Genomic DNA, 23,826 nt, shown 5'->3' with positions numbered 1-23,826 from the left:
AATTCTCCTCACAATCACTAGCTTTATGAAACTACATCCTCTTGTTCACAAACCATATCATTAGAGAACTCTAATAAAAAAAAAAGATAGCCTACCATGACATGTGTGTGTGCACAGGCGTGTGTGCATGCGTGCACGTGTGTGTGTGTTTCAGGTTAATTGCCAATATTTAAGAATTCCGGGTTCTTTCAACAGAGGGCCGAGTCACATGACAAGTGGGTCACATGCACGTCCCTGAGAGCCCTGACCATACCTTGTTCCCTACTAACAGGCCTTGGGTGTGGGTACCATCAGAATTCCTGGTGCACTGTTTTTTCTTTGTAATATACTGGAAAGTAACTTATTACCTGCACAAAGGGTAAAGGTTATTGAATATCACGCCTGTTGAGTTTGTTACTAGGAGCTGAGGGACAGGTAGGGGAAAATGGAGGCATGGAAGTTGGACTATTTGTTTGAAAATAAACTGAAATAAAATGGATTAGAAAGAGTATTCCATTTCCCCCCCCCCCCTTATTTTTGGAATCTAAAGGGATGGAAAAAAGGGAAGACTAAGTAGATGAGCAAGGATCAGAGAAGAGGAAGGGGAGGCAGAAAACCGGGTATTGGTGGATAGGACCCTGCTATGCATACACCTGAAATCATCACAACAAACCGGATTGTTTTATACAAGTAATGTAAATTAACAAAAGACAGGAAAAGCGAGGGCTTCTTCACTGTGCTTGAGATAAAACTAAACGAATTTGAGCCAAAGAAAGAGCTTAAAAAGTCTACAGAGGATGGAAAACACATGAAAAAAAAAAAACATAATGAATGTGTTTTCAAGTGGATACAAAATGGGAAGTATTTCTAAAGTATAATTGCATACAAAATAAAAGAATATTTTCCTACTTTGAATTCACTGTGCTGTACTGTCCCACTGACCCTGAAGGATTTGGAGCTATTTCTCTTTGGGGGAGCACAACTGAAGTCAGGGTCCCTTTCTCTTCCCAGTTGTCCAACCCTGACTTAATTCTAAACCCTCAGGCAGTAAACAGCAAAAACTCTCAAGGATCACAGTCGAATTTCCCTTCATTTTCCTCCTCTTCCAGCTCAGCACAGGCCCGTGGCCGTAAAATTTCTGTTAACCCACAACTCCACGCTCCTTCCTCCTCCCCCGGGGCCTCTCCTTGTGGGTCCAGCATTTGGCAACGTGCCCATATCAAGAGCCTGAATCTTTTCCGGCTCAGATGTTTCGATCCATTGCACCACGTCACAGCCCTTCAGTTATGGCTGCAAACTCTCAGGGCAGGTATCTAACCCCAGCTTGACCTCTGTGGGAAGGAGGAGAGGACCCGGGCAAGACTGCAGTCAAGCCCAGCTTAGCTGGCGTCTGCTGTCTGTGAAAACACCCAGATCTGTAGCTCTAGGGTGATGCTGGAAGCTCACCTTAGGGGTAAGGAGATCTTTATTCTCTATGACTTCTAAACTTGCATTCACCAGACCTGATCACAGCTTGGGGCCTAGATCACATCTTCAGTAAAGGATTGCTGAATGTGTTTCTGATTGTGGTCCTACTCCCAGAGATCAGACATCTCCTGCGTTCCTGGGGTCCAATCTCTTGAAAAGCCACCATCCTCGACGGCTCCATATGGCCGCACTTGCCCGGTCAGGGAAGTACCGGGATAGTTAGAGCTGGTTTTCTAATATTACCACCAAGTTACAGGAGGGAAAGTAAAACCTCAGAACTCGCTATGACTGATTCAAAGTCAAAGAATGTGCACAGTGTAGCCGGGCGGTGGTGGCACGCGCCTTTAATCCCAGCACTCGGGAGGCAGAGACAGGCGGATCTCTGGAGTTCGAGGCCAGCCTGGTCTACAAGAGCTAGTTCCAGGACAGGAACCAAAAGCTACGGAGAAACCCTGTCTTGAAAAATCAAAAAAAAAAAAAAAAAAAAAAAAAAAGAATGTGCACAGTGCTTTGGGCTTCCTGCACTCTTATCCAGGATACCATAAACTAATAACGCGGGGACAAAAAACTGGGACCCTTTATAGAGAAAAACACATAGCTCACCAACTCCAGCCGTACAGGGAGGGAACCAGCATAGGACCTAACTAGTCCCTCTGAATGTGCGTGATAGTTGTATGGCTGGGGCAGACTGTGGGGCCACTTCCTACTGCTTGTATTGGTTTTTTGGGAACCCATTCTCTTTTTGGATGGATACGAGGGCCATGAACCTTCCCCGAAGCAATGTGCCTTACCCCCTCTGAGGAGTGGATGGGGATGGAATAGGGGGGAAGGAGGAGGGGATGGAAGGAGAGGAAGGAGTGGGAACTGGGGTTGGTATGTAAAATGAAAAAAGATAGTTTTCTTTTTTAAAAAGATAAATAAATAAATAAATAAATAAATAGGTCATATTATCCAATACAGATGTCCTATAATAAAAACAACTTAAATAATTAGCCCCAGGAATCAGCACATGGGGCTACATGAAGTTAAAAGTTTCTACACAGCCAAAGAAGTTATCAGCAGGGTGAACGACAGAAGAACCAATCACACTTCAGACAGGGAGCTGACATCCAGAGTTTACAAAGACTTGCAAACATTAACCACAAAACCTCTAAACTGCTGACTGAGGAATGGGCTACCAAATAATGCCCCCCACAAAGAAGAAACATCAATTGCTAAGAAGGATTTCAAACTGTGTTCAACATCCCCCGTCATCAGGGAAGTGAAGATTATATATACCCTGTGATGGCGCCTCACCCATCAGGACGGCCTTCAGATAGCAAACGCTGACAAAAGGATGTGGAGGGAAGGAACCCTTATTCACTGATGGTAGGAGTAGAAACTAAAATAGCCATTCTATATGTTATGATGGAGCCAGAACTGCCATGGGAGCAGTTCTATATCCTACCATAGATAGCTGTGCATGGCAATTCATTACCGCTCTCTCCACAACAGCGAAGAAGAGAAATAATCTATGTGTCCATGGGTAGATGAGTGGAGAGCGAAAATGTGGCATATCTACGCAACAGAATCCTCTCTACATAAAGATGGGAAAATTTGAAAATTTCAGGGGAGAAAATGGATCTGAAAAATTAAAGTGAACCAAACTCAGAAAGACAATGAACTATTCTGTGTCATAGGCTGGTCCTAGCTGCTCGTGTCCATGTCTTTGTCAGTCTAGACATGAGTAAAACTTACAAAGTAGGAAGCCAAGGCACAGTCAGGAGGTGAGGAAGGACAAGAAATGGTCAAAAGGACATGAAGGCGCAAGGGAAGAGGTCAGTGGTAAGAGAGAGAGAGGAGAGAAGAAACTGACTATGACACACATTGTTCCAAAGGCCATAATGACACCAAATGCCTTATATGCTAGTTTTTGAAATAAGTAAAAAATAATAATAATCATTGGAGAACCCAACTCAGTAAAGAGAAATTAAGATTTTCAAAACATTTTATATAGAAACGTTTTATGAAGATTTTACAACATAGTAAATCATGTCATACTGTAGAAAGAGGAAGAGAAGATTAAACTCAACAACAAAGTGCTCGAAGCAACGTATTGCAGTCTCCATGAAAGTGCATAGAAAGTTAGGCAATGTCCCAGGTCGGCACTGGCAGGTTATACAATAACTTGCAAAACAGTTTTAAAAATATATACAAACAGTTTTTCCTTTTACTCTGCTCGGAGGTACTGACAGGGGGAACCTTTGTGGCCGGCTTTGCTCTAGATATAATGCAGAGGTAACCAACGCCTAAGCCCAAATCAATCAAAGTAAAATGTTGTAGGGGCTCTCAGCCAATGACCCCCAGGTCTTTCTTTCCAAGAGTGGCCGCTCTTCTCCAGGCCGCTTACAGGGCTGGAGGGCAGCTAGCCCGTGTACTAAGACAATGACCACCGACAACAATGGTGACTCTGGTTCCATAGGGCCTCAGCCCTTAGGTGTAGTGCTTAACCGTCAGCGGCTACAGCCACAGGGATAACCTACTTTACGACCTCCCGCACTGCCCCAGGAGTCTACAACTTTGGTTGTGCGCACCTACGGCTTTTGAGAGTCACTTTGGGAAGAGCCACAGGCGTGTTACTGGAATATTTTGCCCGACCTGATAGTCGAAACGCAAAGGTTAAGCCATAATCCTTTTTTTTGAACAATGCTGGTTATGTATTTCAATCTCCACATACAACAAATTCCTTAAGTTCAACAGTCTTTAGAAGGGTAATACTGGTTATCAGACTACAATCTTCATACATGGAGAAAAACCTGATTCTGATTCTATAACATACCTGAGAATGATATGATTGATCTAAAAAAAAAAAAAAAAAAAAAAAAGGAAGAGGGCCAGACTTTTCCAAGAGTGAGTCTTGGGGAGAATTGATTTATCTGAATTCTAGCAGATATAATATAAATACCTGCTAAGGAGTAACTTAACTCACCCGATAGCCAGCCACTCTTTGTAAAATTTCATATATTCCTAAGAGCAAAGGAACTCCGTTTTGCCATTAGACTCTCTCCATAGGTACACTAATATTTTCTTTCCCTCTTCCTTTTTTTCCCCCATGTCTAAATGTAAGGGAAAATAACCAGTCCACCTTGGCTGAGTTAGGTTAATTAGTGCTCTTAGCCCTTAAGGCACAGCGGTGGTAAAAGTCAGAGAAATACGCAGGCATTTATTGTAATTGTGCAGTACAGAATAAGCACACATGCTCTCCCTAATCTAGTAACAGGGGCCAGAGCTAAACGACTTTACACAACAGAGGTGTTGGGCTGATTTTCATCGGTCACTTCCTTTTCATCGGGACCACACACAAAGAGCTGGTGGCCCAGAGTCTTCTGGGCAAATCGGAAATACATGAGATGGCCCATTGCCACGAAGGAGACGGAAATCAACACGAGCAAGCCAAAGGCTTCAGGATTAGGGGCCAGGATGACCATGATGAAATGCAGGAGGTCGAGAAGGTAGTTCATGGAGTTCTGCACGCCGTTGATAATGCCTCTTTCTGATTCAATCACATTTTCTTGCAGCAACTGTGTCACAGTTAGATCAAAGGACCAAAGGCCTATATGGTAAAAGAGATTGTAAAAGATTAAATTTTAGTGTATAATTTAGCTTATAGTTATATAGCTTATATTATGCAGGTGTGTTAATATATGCAAAATACATTGGAGCTCTCGATTCTTTGAATTGCCCATAGATAGAAAATAGTCATCACACTTTTACTTATATAATTTATCAGTATACATTGGATTATTAATGCCTTTAAGAAATTATTCTTACAGCCACCGTACCCAATAAAGCTAAGCTACAAGCATCGCAGTCCCATTTTTCTGCGGTTATTCAGACGACAAAAGTAAAATGGCATCAGGAAGCAGAGCCTATGAATTCTGGCAGGTCTAAAGTTTAAAGTAATCTAATGTGCGGCCATGGCTAAAGAACACGGAAACTTTAACCCACTCTGCCATTGCTGCCTGAGTATCACAGGGCTCCCAATAAAGCTGTCTTGCCTGAGTATTAATGTCTCTGATAAATGCATGAATTGCTCTGTATCACAAGATAAATATGGGTTCGTTTCAAGAAGAAATGGATTCAGAGGCCACACACCAGGACTCCATTAATGATTACTTAAATTGGGCTCTGTAGGATGCCTTGACATTGTGCTTCCGGCCAGAGGTATAAAACAAATTTGTGTGGCAAAGTATGTAATGTAGAAAATGCCTGTCAGCTAGAGGGGACTTGTTTGTGAAGGGTGTTTCTTACAACCATGATGCCTTCAAAAGAGTAACAATTTAAGGCACTTCCCTAGCACAAGAAGGCCCTGGGTTTGATCCCCAGTAACACACAAGAGAGAGAGAAAGAGAGAGAGAGATTGAATATTTAATCCTCAAAAATATTCATTTAAGGATGTACCTCAGAATTAGAGTTCTCACTTAACATGCATAAGGTCCCAAAACACACACACAATTCAGAAAAAGAAATCCTAAATGTTTTCTATACCTATACACATATAGTTTAAAATATTAAGTAAAATTTCATGTTTATTGAGTAGATCCTATATATAAACTGTGACTTTTGCTTAAATTAACATGCGTGATTTCAGATAATTTACTGTTGAATTCTCTTCGCTATCACTCCCAGATGATCTAACTTTTTTAATATAGAGAAAGAGAGTTCTTACCAATTCTAGCAGCAATGACGCCCGCGAAGAGCAGGCTGACGGAGATCATGGGCTCAGACTTAGTATTAATCTCATGGACAGTATTAACAATATTGGACATGTTGGACATAGGCATATCAGTCGAAAAGCCGGTCTCGGGTATCTTGGTAGTTGGGGGCACTGGCTCTGCCTGCATAAACCTAGAACGGATATCTTCGAATGGAGAAACAGATAGGTCCAAGGGGCTTCCAGGCATGAACACGGAGATCACACACAAGATCAAACAGGAAAGCTGCGCCAGTCCTGAGAACAGACCAGTCCGAACAAGGCCGCATTTTCGGCGTAGCCAAGTGAAAGCCACGGTTCCCATTATTCCAGTTATTGCTGAGGCTCCCATCAAAACACTGAGGATGGAGCCGCTCAGTCCCTGAGTGTAGGCATACCCGGTAGTGATGCAGTCAAAGCCCAGGACTGTCATATAGAGAAAAGCCAGGCCCATGCCAGCCAGGAACACCGGCTGGTTGTAGTAGGAGACCCAACCATCCCGAAAGGTGCGGAAGGGCTCGGCCATCTGGGAGGCACACGTGGGCTCTTGCTCGGGTTCAAGTTCACGGATGTTGGAGTCTTTCTCGCCCATTAGGTGAGATTGCTCCAGAGATTTTGGCTCGGTATCTGTAAATAAGACACATCATTGGCTTGGGTTTCCTCGTTCTCCTCCCGCGTGAGTCTCCTTGACTACTACGTTGTAAATCGGCTTTCCTTATACTGGTAATTTCAGAATTACAGCCGTGCAATAGGTCCCAAGTAACAGTTCTGGGGTAAAAATAAATACCATTGGTCTCTTTTTTAAACCTCTCTTTCTTTCAGAGATTATGCTCTCACTGAAGCGAATAGCAGGAAAACTTATCAGATAAAGTAGAAAAATTATGTGGGGAAGTACACTATCTTCTTTTAAAACCTTAATAAGATTTCTTTTACCAGAAAACCAGCTTCCACTTCTCCGGGGAAAATCCTGCCTCTATCTCCCCCCCTGCTCCACCCCCCACTATCCTCTAAATGGCTACTTTACTCCCCTCAGGAATGCTAGAAAATGCCCACATTCCCTGTCTTCCCATTTCTATGACTCAGTTTCCCAGGCATCCTCAATCAGTTGCTCCTCTGTGCCCACTACCCACAAGAAGAAAAGCAGCCAGAAACCTACCCCAAGTCGTTTTATAGCCAACCCACAGTCCTTTCCAGAATCAAAAGATGACAGCCAACTCATCCAGACCCTCCCTGAAAAGATGGTCTGAAATCCAAACTAGCATCCGGTCTTCAGCAAACTCCCAAGGGCTGAACTTAGAACCGAGAGCTGGTGGTTTGGCCAGTTACCTTTGGGTGCGTTCAGTTGCTTCAGTTCTGCCTCTTCTACCTTGGGAACAGCTTTCACAGCCAGAGCAGGGGTCTTCTGATACACCTTCCAGAGCAAGAAGTACTCCACACACATGGACACCAGATTCCAGCCCGAAATGAAACCACAGCCAATGACCGGGGAACCGAACGTCATGATCTGGCCCACGGCCATGGGGGCCAGGATGTTGGTTAGCTGGTCGATCCTTCTGATGGTGGCATTCATATCTACAGAGGCAAGAGGCAGGTGAGTGAGAGTTCAAACCTATCAAAGATAGCCTGATCATTTATATCACAGAAAGCGAAAAGTCAAGGGGACAGATCCCTGGAAGGCCAGTTTCTAAAGGCATCCTGTGACCAAAACATTCGCTGTAACAGTCCCTGTTTTCATGAAGCTAACACTCCTCTAGGAAAAGCCAGTCAACCAACCAACAATATATACTATGCATGATATATTACAGATGTGTGTAGAAATATATATCTACAAATGCTGCAAAGAAACATCTGGCATGTAAACTGTGAAACACATACAATGTTTATGTTAAAGCAGTGGTCCTCAGCCTTCCTAATGCTGTAACCCTTTGGCACAGTTCCTCATGCCATGGTGACCCTCAGCCATAAAATTATTTCATTGCTACTTATTAACTATAACTTTGCTACTGTTGGGAATTGTAATGTAAATATCTCATATGCAACCCCCAAAGGGGTCACGACCCACAGGTTGAGAACCACTACTTTAAAGGCAGATTCATGATGCGCTGGTAATAGATTATGGCTGACAGAGTCTAAGAAAGAAGTGTCATCGATGGTTCTAAGGAGTGTTGCTATTTTTATTTTTCTTGTGTTACTAAGTACTGAGAAGCAGATAACTTTGGAATAATCAGGTTTTGCATAAAAGCACTAGAATTGGATTTTGGAAATGCTGACTTTGATAAGGCTCTTTGGAGACCGATAAAGGAGGCTGAAGATTCAGAAAGAGATATGAGCCGACTTCAGAAGTTTTTAAAATAATGATATAAGATTGAATCTCAAGGGTGTGTGAAGAGCACAGACCTGGTTCTAAACTGTTGGGAATGCCAAAATTTAGAGGTCAAAAACATGAGTAGGAATGAACACAGTGATTAAAAAAAAACAAGAATACCATGTCCTAGAAATGAAACGGGGACAGTGCTTCAAAGTGGAGGAAAACCGCCTGCGCCCAGTGCTTATGGTGACACCCGAGAAACAGAGAATAAGAGGGGCACTTGGCGGTGGCACTCAGACGTTAAGACTAAGAGGGGGCACTCAATGGGCCCTCTGAGAACCAGTGGACACCTCAAAGACAACAGAGCAGGAGGAGCCCACAAGAGGTGCCAACTCCAGGAAACACTGTTTTCTTATCTTTCCAATAGGTGCCCCTTCAGGGCATAATGTGAATGCTGCCCCCCCCCCCAAATGCTGCGGAGTAAACCACAGAGAAAGTTAGCAAGCGGAGAAAGTTAGCAAGCATGAGGAAGGTGGCGTGGTAGACGCTCCTGCAGGATGTAGGAGAAAATGCAGAGCCGTCCTTCAGGATGGAGGGAAAGAGGCTGAACGCAGAGCCGGGCTCGTTCCTCTGACGGCAGGAAAAGAGCAGCTCCTTGCTCACGGGAACACTGAGCTAAGTCATGTCTTTTCTCCAGTCTTGCTCTACTGTGAAAGTTGGCTTTAAAGGAGGTTACTGAGTTAGCCCAACAACAGGAGAGAGAGCCAAGTGAGCCAAGGCTTTCCCTGGGAGGCAACCATGGCATCATGACTGACCTTGGAATTTAAACAGCGTAAGAGAGGGAGAACGGAAAGGGTCCTGGGTGGTAAGAAGGCGATAGATTCTGTAGTTCGTACATGGCAGCCAGCATGCAAGGGTTGTTTGGAAGTGAAGGATGGAGCAGGGGAGATGGAGAGTGGCGGGTGAAGACGCAGACAGAGTGAGCTTATGAGAGGAAGATTTCACCATCATAACAGGGTTTTCTAAAGTTGGTTCCTGGATGTAAAAGTGTCAAAAATGAAGGAAGGGCAGCTAAGGCAATGATCCACTTTGCCGTGCCCTATAGCACGAAGGAGGGCGAAAACTCATGAGGCAGATCCTCGGCAATCATCTGGGTCAGCCAGGAAAAATCAATTCGTGACTAACGAGAATCCTTGGAAATGGCCTCTCTCCTTCCCCTCATTCCTTCGGCGTCGGTGGCTTTCTGATTAGTCCTAGGAGTGTACAAGGCACACACGATAACGGGAGAACTTTGATATTCATCACCTTTCACTTGAAAGGCAAAGGCAGCCGGCACCGACCTCAAAGGCAGCGGCCGCGGACATCCATCTTGCACAGGAGTGTGTCTTCCTTTGCACAGGCTCCCCTAACGTCTGCCTGCCCACTAACAGGCTTCCAGTGCCCAAGCCAATAGGGACACGAGGAACTGATCCAAGTGACTCAGCAATTTGAGTCCCCAAAAGAAATAACAGCTGCGTCTTAAAACCTCATTACGACAGGAAGTGTTTTAGCCGAACGTTTCCCTTTCCTAGATGATCAAGAACTGGGGGTTCACAGAGCTCCCGAGACCCCAGTTTCTATATTTTATAGAATACTTAGGAAGGCAATAGTAATGCTTTCTGTCAAGAAAAAGGTGGCATCGGGAAACAGCTTGTGTCTTTCTGGAGCAGAAGGAATTAAGTAGCCATTTTCAAGACCTAATTGTTTGGTTGGTGATAGCCTAGAAGAGACTCAGTCTTCTGAACGTTCACACGTATGCGCTCTGTGAATTTACATTTATTCGCACGTGAAGACTCAAATGAGGGTTTGCCTCATGCTGGTTTGATGGCTTTGGCTATAGCTATGGCGCAGAACATGGCATGACGCAATGTCTTTCCCTGTGACAAGTATATGATACCACACAGGAGAAGACGTGTTCAAAGGGGACGTGCTGGGCAATCAGGAGCCAGCAGGCTGCTCTGTCTAGAATGTGAAACCAACTTTTAAGCAATAGAGCTAAGGTATGAAACCTACGTGCCATACTTTGTCAAAGCAAACCACCAGATTTTCCTCCAGAATACTTAACCAGAAACCCCAAGAAGCTGTCACTACAGACTGCCCCCACAAAGGGGCAAGAGAGACGGATGGATTAGAAAGCTTGGGGAAGGAGGGCGCACAGTCTACATGGAAGAGAGAACGTCTTAATAAAAGATTGAACCTGAAAAATATCTGACTAGTTCCTAGATTCGTTAAGAGTACACATGTGAAAAACTATACTTTGTCTGGCCTCAATGATAGTTTTCAATTTTAGAACTCTCTGAAATCATGAATGCTGGAATAAAGAAACAAGAGCAGACAACAACCAGCCGCCAGCTCATAGTCTTATTCTTTATGTATGCACACGTACGTGTGTGCATGCACATGCACGCACGCATACGTGTGCACACACACAAGCACACACAAACACAGCCGACTCTCCTGCTTGGTTTTCTAACATCCTCATAGGAAGCCAAGGCAATGGACTCTACTTTTCTTCTTTTCTCTTCTATTTTTCTTTAGCCATGTCCCCCCCACCCACCGACTTTTCTGCTTAGAGCAGAAATGACACGCCAAAGCCCTGGTCAGACATCCGCTGACCCTCTGGATTAAGAAGTCTCTGTATTCTGTTTCGAAGCATGGATTTTAGTTACCATCCACTGGGGCTAAATATCATAGAAAAGAAAACTTGTGATCTATTAGCCTGGCTGTGGGGGTGGGGGCAAAAGGGCAGTAATTAAGACTGGACCACTTGACCAACAAGAAACCTTCCGTTTCCCTTTTTAAACTGAGGAAAGCCCACAAGGCTAGGAAACAGGCTGTCTTTTCTAGATTCTTCTACCATGAAATAACTCACAAAGAAGGAGAGGGGTCAGCTGAGAAATGGCCAGTCCTATTTTCAATTGTTCTGGAACATTCTCTCATAGATCCACAGAGTTAGGTTGTCTGTGTCTATGGATTTATTAGGACTACTTAAAGATTTTGAGAATTTCCCTGGAACAAGGCTTTTTGTTGTTGCTGCTGTTGCTTTTCTTTTCTTGCTTCTCTGTGTAACAGGCTCTGGCTGTCCTGGAACTCATTTTGCAGACCAGGTTGGCCTCAGACTCAAAGAGATCCACTTGCCTCTGCCTCCTAAATGCTGGTATGAAAGGCGTGTGCCACCACTACTTGGCCCTAATAAAGCTATTTTAAGGAGGAAAACAACTTTTAAAATTTTTTCTTTTTATTACTCATTAATGATGTGTATTGTGCAGGTAGATACATTAAGGGTAGGTGCCCACAGAGCCTAGAGGCATCAGATCCACTGAAGCTGGAGTTTCAGGTGATTGCCTAATGCTACTGGGAATAGAACTCGGGTCCTCCAGAAGAGAGGAATGGGCTCTTAAGGAGCAAGCCATCTCTCCAGTTCCCTAAAATAACCCTTTTTTTTTTTTTAACTCAATGGCCTTTATAGGGTCAAAATGAGTACAGTTAATAAATTCAGATAAGTGAAAGAAAAATAATTTAGAGGCCAAATATTTTTTCCAAATATGTTAGAAAAATACATTTGTGACCTATTTGCAAAACACACTCCTTCTTATCCCCTGAATTTTAAAACACAGACATATTTTACATGCTCAAAATAATGTTAAAAGGAGAAGGTTAACAAAAAAGGGGATAAAGTCTTATCTTCTCTTTCAGCAGAACAAAAAAGAAATGTGAAATTAGTATTTTTTTTTTATAAATAAAAAATGGAAGAAGAATGGAAGAGAATTTTCTGGAACACATTCACTGTTCTGTTCTCTTACAAAACCCCAGTGTATTTCCCTGGGTTGTAATACGGCTACCAGGAGGTAATGATTCAGACAAATTCTTTTTCTTCTAGAGCAGGGGTGTCCAACTTTGAAAATTAGAGTGTGGCATTGTCAGTCACCTACAAATACGTGGGGCCACATTCATAGCTATCTGAGGAGGCACACAGGCAGGTGGGACAAGCCTGTTCCTGGTCTCCCATAGACTTTGCTCCCTTTCAATTCCTGTTTCCTTCCCGCCTTCTTTTTATTTTTGAACCACCAGGTCTAGTCAAACGGAGCCACTTGCTAACCCCGGCACACAGTCTTCGCTTCTGCGTCCTCGAGTGGGCCGCTTTAGTCATCGAGCGTGGCTTTCCTGTCTGTCAGTACTGTTGGGCAATGCGCTTGTGATACTCATTATCTTAATGACCAGCAAAGTCGGTTCAGCTGATCGGGGTGACCTTCCTCTCTCACCTTGTGTAATTACCAATCCAGTTTAAACCTGCAGGTGCTGCGGTGAAGAAGGCGGATACCAGGTAAGCCAGGTGCCTTAGGAGCATTCGTGAGATAAGACATGTGTGTCTTGAAGACACTCTGGTCTTAAGCCTCTTGTCTGTGTTTCCAATAAACTAAGATTGCTTGTTAAGGAACACGTTCTGTCTTCTGTTTGAAAATATATTTTAAAAGTCTTACATTTTGTAGGATGAGAGATAATTAGTATTCAAAAGAAATTTTTTTGAAGTGAAAACTAACTTCAATAATCTCTGCTACAACTGTGTTATTTCCATTTTGGTAGAAAGAAACAAAGTATCAATGATACAATCCTTAAAGTGCGTGTAATATTTCCATATTTATGAGGGCAAAATACCACGTCAGATTGTCACCATGACAACTGAAATTGAGAAACAGCATAATTTAAAAAGAAAAAAAAAAAAACGAAAAGTTCAAATGAGATGTTCTACTTGCTAGATTTACAGAGAAGGCCACAATAGGAAGGATCCTAAAGTTAACTCCGGAGCACTTAGGTAAGTCACTGTACTGTCTGACCTCTGTAAGGGCAGCAATGCAAAACCCTGGTGCTTCCCGTGGAGAGTCCTTAAAGCCTTCCCAGACAACCAACGGGAAAAAGGCATCCCTTCCCACTTACGGCCACGGATTCATGGATTCCTTTAGTCGAAAGGGTCATCCCAGTTACCTGCTAATCTGCTTCTGTTTTCTCCTGCCACCACAACAATCCAGTCCCTTTGGATTGTGATGGCGGTAGCCGTGCTGGCCAGATTCGCGATGTTCGCGATAGTGATGATCATGATGTAGCAGGCAGTCTAAGGAATCAGAGCAAAAAACTTGAGTTAATATGGAAGCTTATCTGTTTTTTTTTTTTTATTTCAGTGTCATTCATAAAAAGTAACTTTACTTTCTGTACAAGGGGCAACTGAGTACCAGGAGTCAGAAATTAAAGGTCAGGGCATCCTTCAGATCTGTACCATTTATAGTTAATTCAAAAGTTATACAACAATCATTTATATGACAGTTGAATGTTTTTTTAAAACATCATCAAAGGAGAATCAAGAGAATTAAAATGACCTGTGGATCTAGAAATCAATATTAAAGGTTACAGTGAAAACCCACAAGGTACACTCCTAGTCTGAAAAGGGTTTACACCTTCACGGCTATTGGATGCTCTGTTCTCTCATCCAGAATCCTGGGGAGCTGAGGCACAGCTCAGTGGTGGAGTGTATGCTTAGTACTTATGAGATCCTGAGCTCCATCCTCAGGACCCAGGAAACAAAGAGCAAGAACCCCGTGGTAACTTACGAGGACCCATCCATGATACATCGTCAGAAGCTCATGTTTGTGTAAGAAAACCATCATGAGGATGATTCCACAGAGGATGACGGAGACGTTCTGCACCACCAGTGAAGTCTGGGCCACTGTCCGGAGCAAAAGCAAAATGTTCACTGCACCGGCATGGTTGAGCAGGATGCTGTCACTCACACAACTGCTGAGCTACGTGGATGCACACGCATAACTACTACAAGACCAAGAAACCCCGCCAAGAGTAAATTCTGCCTCAGCTAGGTCCTGTCCACAGACCTGAGAACCCTGCAAACAAAATAATGGACCCGTGGCTTTCTTCTATTAATTGAAGTCTTTCATGATAACTGTATATGTATCTTTTTTATTCTTAGAAAGTTTACTACTATAAACAGAACTGTTGTATGGATAAGATCCATCCTTCAACCCTCAACTGCTTAAGCTAAAATAAAAACATGTAGGAGGTTGGAGAAGAACTGAAGAGGAAGTGGACTCTGTAACCTCTCGCTTATGTGGCTTACGTGGCTTACATGGCTTACGTGGCTGGCTTGCTCTAATAAAATAATGAAAAATACACAACCATTTGCTCAGAACCCATACATAGTAGATTTCTTCTGATTTGTATTTTGTTGTCATTGCTATGAAATTCTGAGCTACGCCTTCCATCAGAGAAAATGCAAGGTCCTGTTAGAGAGAGAGACACTCCTTCATATAATGAGCAAGGTCAGGTAAGAACTCAGTAGCCATTTTCCCGCCACTCATAGGCAGATCATTAGGACAGGATATTAAATGGTTCTTATGCCTATGCCTGGTAAGTGTGGAGGATAACATCCACCTTCCTTCCCTTGTGGAATCACAATGATCTTCAAATAAAATATTTGTGAAAACATTGTGGAAAGTATAAGTTACAATTACAGATCTTGTCATCCAGAATGGGAAAATTTATCCTGGCTTGGAAGATCATATCAAAGACTTAACAAAACAGACTCCTCTCAGAAGGCAGCCTGAAACAAAACCCAACGCATGTATGCATGCATGCATATCTAAGGATTAAAAAACAACTCTCCACACACCAGAAGGAAGGCTACGTGAGCAGATGACGATAGCCATCTCAGGACAATAACGAAGGTACCATAAAGTCTCAGAGAGCAGAGGAAGAAATAGTGACTTCATCCTGTAAGGATCAGGGAAGAGTCACATGAAGGGTGGCTCGTGAGACGTGTAGACTGCAAACACAGGAGACTCCTATCATATACCACAGCCTTCTCCGTCCAACTTAGCACTTCCCGAACGCGTGATTGCAACACTCAACCACGTTAGGTTAAAGGATCCTGTGGAGAATATTCTTGTGGCTAGCTATCAAGAGAATTTGGTTTTCCCTAGTGTATAAAATTTTTTTTCTATATGCGCTCTTATCGACTTATACCCTCAAAAAAGGAAAATCTTCATATGAATCATTTTACGCCAAATCCCAGAACTCCGTAAGCCTGTCGACTCTTTATTTAGGAGCAATCACCCTGAGCTGAACAAAGCTAGCTATATCTTAAAGTTTTCCCTGTGTCTCTCTTCAGGCAGGCATGGACAGCTCTTTGCATTATTAACTGAGTTTCAAATAATTATCCACACACATCTTATATTCCTATAACCAAATTGCTTAGTTATTTCCAATCTCTTGTATATAAAACAGAATATATCTTGATGCCTTAGAATAAAAATCATTTTATCATGTGTACAATATAATACATGCATGATTTATTATAATTTCTATAACATAATTTCTTTTTTTTTTCCTTAAAAAAAGTGTAATTCAGCTGTCTGTTGTCCAGACATGGTTATTCTCCCTTGGGTTTGGTTGTCAAATTCCGCTACGCACACCTTTAAATGCACACCAGAGGACAGATGTTCAAGCTGTACCCAGGAACCTCACACTAGAGGGCCTCTAGCGCAACTCATGGTGAGGGGGGAAGCCAGAACTAAGCAAACTTTTAATGTTTAACGCGATTCCCAGAAAACTGGCTACCGGGTTAATTGTTAACCCCTGAAACCGACAAACTGCCAAAAGAAAGAAAAATCTATGAAGTCAACGCCCTGACACCCCAACTAATGCAGCTGCCTCAGGACCCTGAATCCAGATGTGGCCATCAGCCCCTATCCCTCAGCTCTGTCGCGCGAGTCTTTTCTCTGAGTCATGATTTATTCTCTCCAGTACAGAGGAAACACGGGCTGGTCCAAAGAACACAGGCTGAGTTACGTAATAGCACTCACCTTTCAGTCTGGCATTCTTGTCAACCCAGTCACCAATGATGGCGCCCATGACCAGAACGGAGCCTGCCACCACCAGCCCATAGACAGCTGTCAGAAGGAGGCTGTTTCCATAGAGCTCCACCAGAAACACGGATACGGCAAAATGCCACATCCGATCCCCCTGAAACAAGACAAGGAGGTTTGGTTGAAAGGTTTTGAGTTTGTAGCCCACTGTAGTCAAGAAGTCATTTTCTTATCAAAAAGATGCTTTCTGGCTACATCGGATGATTTTCCAAGCCAATAATTACAAATTGAAAATTGGCCTAATGTTAAAGATTCATTCCAGCACAATGGAAAAGTCAAGCTTCATTACTTATAATTTCTAAGCATTAATTTAACTTAAGGACTGACACAAGCCAGTTTTTCAATTTAGGAACTTGTAGGAATGGCCTCTGAGGCCTCTGATGGGTTTTCATTGCTATCTTTTTTTTTTAATGTGTTATTCCACGAGTAAATTTTTTCAAAGTTGTAAAATAACAGAACAAACAGAAGGGGGGGGGAATCAATCATGGAAACTCTGATCCCATAAGACCAAAGATGTTGAAATAAATATATAAGTAAACAGCTATTTTAATGTTTTAATAAAGATAAGTTTTGAAAAGATAGCTGGGTGTAGTGATGCACTCTTTTATTCCCAGCCCTCGGGAGGCAGAGGTGGGTGGGTTTCTGTGAGTTTGAGGCCAGCCTGGTCTACATAGTGAGTTCAAGGATGGCAAGAGCTACATTGTAGATTCTGTCATGAAACAAGCTGAGATGGAGAGGATTATATCTTTACATAGTTCCAGAACATATAAGGAATTTTGCTATTAGTTGGCATAAAATGTGGTACAAGTTTAACAGAAACTTTTTAATTAGTCAGATAGATTAATACATGAGCTATCTAGAAGAAACACTCTATAAGATTACAAGTCCCAGCCCGGACATTTTAGGTTAACATTGAGGAAAGACACCATTTCGTCAGAATCATCACTAAATTCCTTACATATTTGACCCTGTGTGGAAGAACTTCCACTCTGAGATCTTCCCAAAGTCTGGCAAAATCCTCATGATAAACTTCATATGTTGGAAGAAAATCATTTTACTGATAAGTCAAATGCTATTAAATTTTAACAAGACTAAAATAACCACTTTAAATATTCAAAATTTAAACTGATTCATGCTAACACAATAAACAAGTCGTTCTCAGCTAGGGAGAATTCTATTCTTAGGGGTCACTTGCTAATGTCTGTAGATGCTTTGGGGGTATCACAACCTCCCTGCCTGAAGGGAACTTGAGGTATGGAAATACTGCCGGCATCCCTCATTCCATCAGGAAGCATTTCCTGACCCCAATCATTAACACTGCAGAGGTAGGGAAATCTTTGTGCAAAGAATGATGCAATTTTCAATCATATTCCAAAACGAACACAAGATTTAGAGCTTGGAGAATGAGGTTGAAATTGCTCTGGCTATCCTAATTTCCAAAGACCTTCCAAGTATTAAGAAGTGGTAAACTGTGCTTACAAAAACCCCAAGAACGGGGCAACATCTAAGCAAACGCTGGCTAAATACTCAGCCCGCCCTTTCACGCATCCATTGTCTGCCTCCCCGCCACACGCTCCTCTCTACTTTGATATTTGTTTACGTGCCTTCCTACCCACGCTGGATCTGAGCATTAGTAACCACAGTCATCAATCCACTTAATAAACACCTCTAGACTGGTTTCCGATGCGTGCCCCACGCGACTGTGGCATCACAACTTCAGCGGGCTCCTTTTCATGGTGCCCGCATTCCAGTCTACAGAGACTGAGGCAAACCAGGCACAGGACAGGAGGTAGCAGAGGCTGTAACAAAAAGGAACGTAGCAGGTGGCACTCTACATTATGACAGAGGCCTCTGTGAGCAGAGAAGTAAGCCCCCTCTTTTTCACAGTTTCACATTGCTGCTTTTGCGGTGGCTGCTTGGAAGCCCTTACTGAATTGTGTTATAAACTCCTAAACGAAAGCTCCCACTTCTCAGCTGGTTTGTGCTCCGATGGCAGCATGAAATGTGTTATCCTGTCAGTAGAAATGAAGTCAGAAATGAAAAAAACACACAGATCACATAAGCCTAACCTCAGAGAACCTTCTGCCCAAAGACCCTATATTCAAGGTCTCGGGAATCACAGTTCAGTTGTGTTGGCAAGTGTGTGTGTGTGTGTGTGTGGTGTGTATTGGCGTGTGTGATGAGTGTGTTGACATGTGTGGTGTGTGTATTGGCGTGTGTGTGTATGTTGGCGTATATGTGTGTTGGTGTGCATGGGATGTGTGTGTATTGGCGCGCGTGTGTGTGTTGGCGTGTGTGTGTGGTGGTGTGATTTGGCATGTCTGTGTGTGTGGTGTGTTGACATGTGTGTGTTGGTGTGTTTGTGTGGTGTGTGTATTGGCATGTATGTATGTGGTGTGTGTGTGGTGTGTGCATGTGTGCCTGCATGTCTTAGCGTGTATGTTGGTGTGGGGGGGGGTGTCTGTGTGTCTGCACACAAGAGACAAAGCCCAGAAACAGAATTAACTACTTAGAGCATCTCCTTCTGTACCCTTTGCAGCGATGACTAAACACTAACCCTTCTGTGGCCCAGTTGTTGCTATAACATCTTTCTTTCTCCCGAGGACTCATCCATTTGCTCAATTGACAATAAGGTTAGAACAAGCATCTCCCACCTTTCTTTGGGAAATTGCTTTAAATTATCTTGACAAAGTCTTTCTCAATACAAAATACAAAATAATAATAATAATAATAAAACCCTGGGACACCCATAGCTCTTCTCATGTTTCTGACACCCAAAGGTCACATGAGCCTTGAAGTTAATCAGTGTTTAGAAAAGAGGTGCACTCATCTCCTGGAGGACTCCAGACCCTCACCCATCACTGGTCCCTTCGTGCTTAATATTACTGAATTAAACTGGAAGAACAGGCTATTGGCTTAGATTTATAAAGGGCTCTTCACTGTTTTTTTTTTCTTATGCCACCAGCTAAAACAAACTCAAGCCAATTCCACTTTGTTTATGAATGTATTTGCAGAGTCATCCCTGGGTAAGCATTCAGAACCCAGGAGTTAGCTTCTCTAGGAAGTTATCTGAGGCCAACAACCCAACCTAATACCCTCCCGAGGACAGAGGGCATAGATTTCTGTGTATGATTGCCCCCATTTATGGCTTATAGAGAAGTCAATTAAAAGAAATTAGTGCTTCAAACTAGACTCTGGAAACTCTTTGTTCTTGTTAATAAGGCACAGAATATGTTTAGAGTCATGGCTTCTAAGCAGTAAGAACAATTGTTTAAGGTTTCTAATAATCATCTGTTGAACGCATCCAGCCCTCTTTGGGGTGGGGGGGGGGCTTATAAAGGAATCCAGAGCAGAAATTCTGGAATTCTCCCAAAGCCACATAGGAAGCCAATGGGAGAATTGTGAAGCCATGGCTAATTTCACTGGGAGGTGGTTTTTAACCCAGCTTGTACTACCCACATATTAAGTAGCCACAGATAACATCTTTGAAGATTAGAATTTTTATCATTTAGATATTTGATCTTGGATTAGGTATACTTAAGCTAATCATACAATATTATTGTTACCCTGATAGGCCAATATTTGTTAGCATATCATTATATTCTATTTTCATGATGCTGCATGCTGGAACCAGACTTTAACAAAAGGAAAGAGTTAATTTTCTTTTCTTATTCCTCTTCTTCTTCTTTAAAAGTTTATTTATTTTTATTTTACATACATTGGTGTTTTGCCTGCACGTATGTCTGTAAAGGTGCCCGATCCCATGAAATTGGAGCTACTGGCAGCTGTGAGCCGCCATGTGGGTGCTAGGAATTGAACCCTGGTCCTCTGGAAACGCAGTCAGTGCTCTTAACCACTGGGCCATCTCTCCAGACCTCAGAAAAAGTTTCTTAAACGTGGGAAAAGAAAGAAGACTCACGAGATAACCCTTCCAGTTTGGGAGGAGGGGGTAATAGAATTTGCCAACCCTAATAATTATGCAAGTTTTCCTGTCCTTGTCAATCTTATTGTGGACAGTTTCACTCTGTAAAATATTAGCATTTCACCATTAAGAAACATTTAGCAATAATCATGGGAACTGTCTTCAAAAAAAAATTCTGCTGAAACATGTGTCTAAGAACAATTTCGCTTAATACAACTGTCTCCACAGAAAGTAAACAGAGCTTGCGCAATCGTGCGCGAAGAGTCATTGCAGCCTCACTTACCCAAGTGGAGAGAGCGTGGCCAAGGTAGAGAAGGAATTTTGCCGAGGTCAGGTAGTTTGCTAAGGATCCTACAAAGGCCCAGAGAGAGTAAATGAAAACCATGTTTCGCCATACCCCTGCACTCAGGTTAGAGTTTGCTTTGGGTCATACGTATGTGTGGTGTTTAAGCAGGTCACCTACAGTTTGATGAATTCGGTTTACTTCATGCCAACCCCTGAGGTCCAGCGTGACCTCTTGGCCAATAACCGCCCGACTCCATGCACCGTGAAGAAACTTCTGTTTCAACATTCTTCAGCTTTGGTGAGGTTTGTTTATCAGGGCAAGGAATTCCACACTGCCCAGCGTACTCTATCTATCCTTGCCGATCTGCAAGCTCTTTTTAACCAAACTTTGAATTTACATTCTTCGGAGCCTCCATCCAAACAGAAGTCAACCCTCACGGAACTGCGTCCCCCACCCCCGCCACCTGCAATCCCACCTCTTGATGCATTAGGATTATACAACTCACCACAGCATCCTTCCTGGCCGCTTTGATCTCTTGCCTTGGTCATGGCACCAGGCGCTCTCCCCTTGCTTGTTCTGGTGTTGGTTGCTGTAGCTGCTCTTGCCCAGGGGCTTGTTCACGGGAGTGCGAGGAACCGGAGATAGCACCGCTAAAAGCACAACAGCCTTGTGCCGCGAGACCCCAAAGGACAACTAGGACAAAGATCAACAGCAAAGCTGCCACCGGGGTCTCTCTCTGTCTCCTTTCCAAACTTAGCCAACACTGTAGCTGAAGTTGGAAAGCTAAAGCCTTATGGAAGCGGGTTGGAGGATCCACCGGCCGCCGGAGACCCTGAGCCTGCTCCCGCCGCCGCCACCGCCACCGCCGCGGCCGCGCCGTGGGCCGGGCCACCACTTATAGGCAGCCGGGGGCGGAGCTCGCGAGCGCGGGGGACGCCCCTCCCAGCAGGACTGGGCGAGCAGCGCTTCGGGCCTCCCGGTGCTCGCTGCTCTGCCAGGAGTCACCCGGAGGGCGCGAACAACCGGCGCCTTGGCAGGGCCACCGCAGAAGAAACCCGAGAAGGGATCGGGTGTCCCGCATCGTGGCAGGGAGACCGTGCGTGGAACCCGAGGGGACAACCGTGGAGACGTTTCGTACAAAGGGCCGATTGGCAGGTGCCAGAGCGTTGCGCTATGCTCTGACCTCCCGATCGCCAGACAGTCCCCAGGCAAAGCTCAGCGGGAGCTGGAGAGGAATAAAGGAGCCTCCCACCCCAGCTACATTTTGGAATGCCGGTAGCTAAGTAAATACAAGTCCCGTCGCAGAGGCAGCCTTCCTGGCCTCCATGTCCGGCCTCCCTGCGACCCAGAATGTCTTCCTTCCCCAGACTGTAGAGAGGGGACTCAAAAGCAGTGGAATCAAAGTGCAGGAAGAGGACTCGGAGATCAGAGAGCAACCCTCCACAGCCCAGTCAGGGACCACAGGCCTCCCAGCCCAGACTTGTGTCCTGCAGGCGCAGCCAGGAGACAGCTCCCTTCAGGGTCCTTTCCCTCTGGGCTCTAAGCCCGCCACACCTGCCTCCTTTGCTCCTCTCCAGGTCCCAGAATCAGACAGGAGGTTACCAGGAATACCGGTTGTCCCGGTTGGGACCCTGGGTCTGACCCAGTCTGATTAAAGCCACTTGGTAGACTCCAGAAGAAATGGGTTAAATATAACTACAGAAAAATGCACCAGGTGTAAGCCTCTAGTGACCTCAGCTTCATCCCCAGGTCACGCCAGGCTGCCACTTACCTTACCGTTGTCAATCTCGTCAACTCTTCCAGAGTAATCCTCAACATTGAAACCCCAGCCAGCTTGCACCCTTGGAGCGCGGGCCTAATGACACCTGCTAATGAGGAGAGCCACTCAGGAGCACGGGCCTTGTATCTGGACTCTCTATCAGAAGCCCCAAAGGTCTTTGCGGGCGGGGTGCTTCTGGATTCGTTGGGATGAGGGCTGCAGAGCAGAGATAGGGGACTCACCGTTTACTGCTCTCAATAGCTTCTCCACCTTTGCAAAAAAACGCTCTCTAGAAGTGGTGTGGCTATGTCTGCTGAACCTGTACAATGGGGTGGCGTATCCCAAACGCCTTTTGAAGGAAAGCTAAGGTATGTTTACATGGGGTACTCAGGAAGGGGGCATCTAACAAACTGAGAATTTCCTAATTTTTTGAATTTTATTGACCCTCAAGCAAAACACAAACTCTCCTGATTCCTTGCTCATATGTCACCGTGTGCCAATAACAAGAACTTCTGTGTTCTTTACATTAATTGCTGTGTGCCTTAAGGATGGGTGTTGAGCTGTCCCCAATCTCCAGGTGTCTTAACTTTGAGACCGTGAAGATTATTTACTGCAGACTCAGAGAAACAGCTGAGTTGCTGTGTGCCTTGAAGTGTGACATGGAACTTCTGTTCCCCTTGTCACCAAGGAGTCCCCAGAAACCAAAACCAGGGGAGTGGAGCAGACCAGATGGGAGCCGACCACGAAGCAGGAAGGAAAAAAAACAAGCAGCGTCTGTAGACAGTGTGATATCTGAGCGTTGGCCAGGGTTCCTAAATCCTGGCCAAGTCGTTGAGAATGAGGACTTGGAGTGTGTTGTTGAAGCTCACAACGTGGAAAGAGTTAAAACAGAAACTGGAATTAAAAATGCCCAAAACACTTGTGAGGCACAAAGCCACCGAGTTTCCTGGCCTTGACCTTCCTGATAACAAGGCTACAGTCACGAGACCTCACCGACTCTTTCTTCTTCCAAAGAAACATTTGACTGCTCCAAAGTAAAATTTCATCCAAAATGAGTTTTTTTTCTCTCAGAACAGAATACATAACTTTCTTGTCAACTTAATCATAACTCAAGGAGTCATGCATGTTTTAAATCAGTTTCCAAAAAAAAAAAAAAAAACAGGTACCCAAGAGGCATTTCTCAACTCGTTTTCAACATTTTGTTTATGAGAGGGAATCTGAGTTACTCATACCAGCTTTGAACTCACAATGCCCCTGCCTCAGCCTCTCTAGTCATGGAATGACAGGCATGTGTCACCACTGAGCTATTCATAGCTTGTCTGTTCCGAAGGCAACTTTTTAAATGTGCTATCCAGAATAAAATGTACTCTTATTGGAAGCTGTTAACAAACATTTATGGTTGG

The 23,826-nt window shown here is 43.9% G+C and overlaps 1 protein-coding gene across 1 annotated transcript; it reads right to left on the bottom strand.

The window, feature by feature from the left end:
- Positions 1 to 3,423: 3,423 nt before the first annotated feature.
- On the bottom strand, positions 3,424 to 21,519 carry Slc40a1 (solute carrier family 40 member 1). The gene is made up of 8 exons (XM_057758880.1): positions 21,170 to 21,519; positions 20,662 to 20,729; positions 16,394 to 16,553; positions 14,129 to 14,244; positions 13,509 to 13,635; positions 7,505 to 7,750; positions 6,155 to 6,805; positions 3,424 to 5,038 (listed from the first exon to the last, which is right to left on the bottom strand). The coding sequence occupies exons 1-8, from the start codon at positions 21,210 to 21,212 to the stop codon at positions 4,725 to 4,727; spliced, it is 1,725 nt and encodes a 574-aa protein (XP_057614863.1). The 5' UTR covers positions 21,213 to 21,519; the 3' UTR covers positions 3,424 to 4,724.
- Positions 21,520 to 23,826: the final 2,307 nt, after the last annotated feature.

The sequence above is a fragment of the Chionomys nivalis genome, chromosome 26 (assembly GCF_950005125.1).
Source record: "Chionomys nivalis chromosome 26, mChiNiv1.1, whole genome shotgun sequence".
Classification (NCBI taxonomy): domain Eukaryota; kingdom Metazoa; phylum Chordata; class Mammalia; order Rodentia; family Cricetidae; genus Chionomys; species Chionomys nivalis.
This window is presented reverse-complemented; position numbering and strand designations above follow the sequence as displayed.

What these genes read in the sequence shown, in the direction of transcription:
- Slc40a1 (XM_057758880.1), bottom strand. Translation starts at nt 21,212, where the DNA reads ATGACCAAGGCAAGAGATCAAAGCGGCCAGGAAGGATGCTGTG. An exon ending in GCCACGCTCTCTCCACTTGG is followed by an intron (nt 16,554 to 20,661) that starts GTAAGTGAGGCT and finishes GTCTTGTTTCAG; the next exon opens with GGGGATCGGATGTGGCATTT. An exon ending in GCAACTGAACGCACCCAAAG is followed by an intron (nt 6,806 to 7,504) that starts GTAACTGGCCAA and finishes TCTTATTTACAG; the next exon opens with ATACCGAGCCAAAATCTCTG.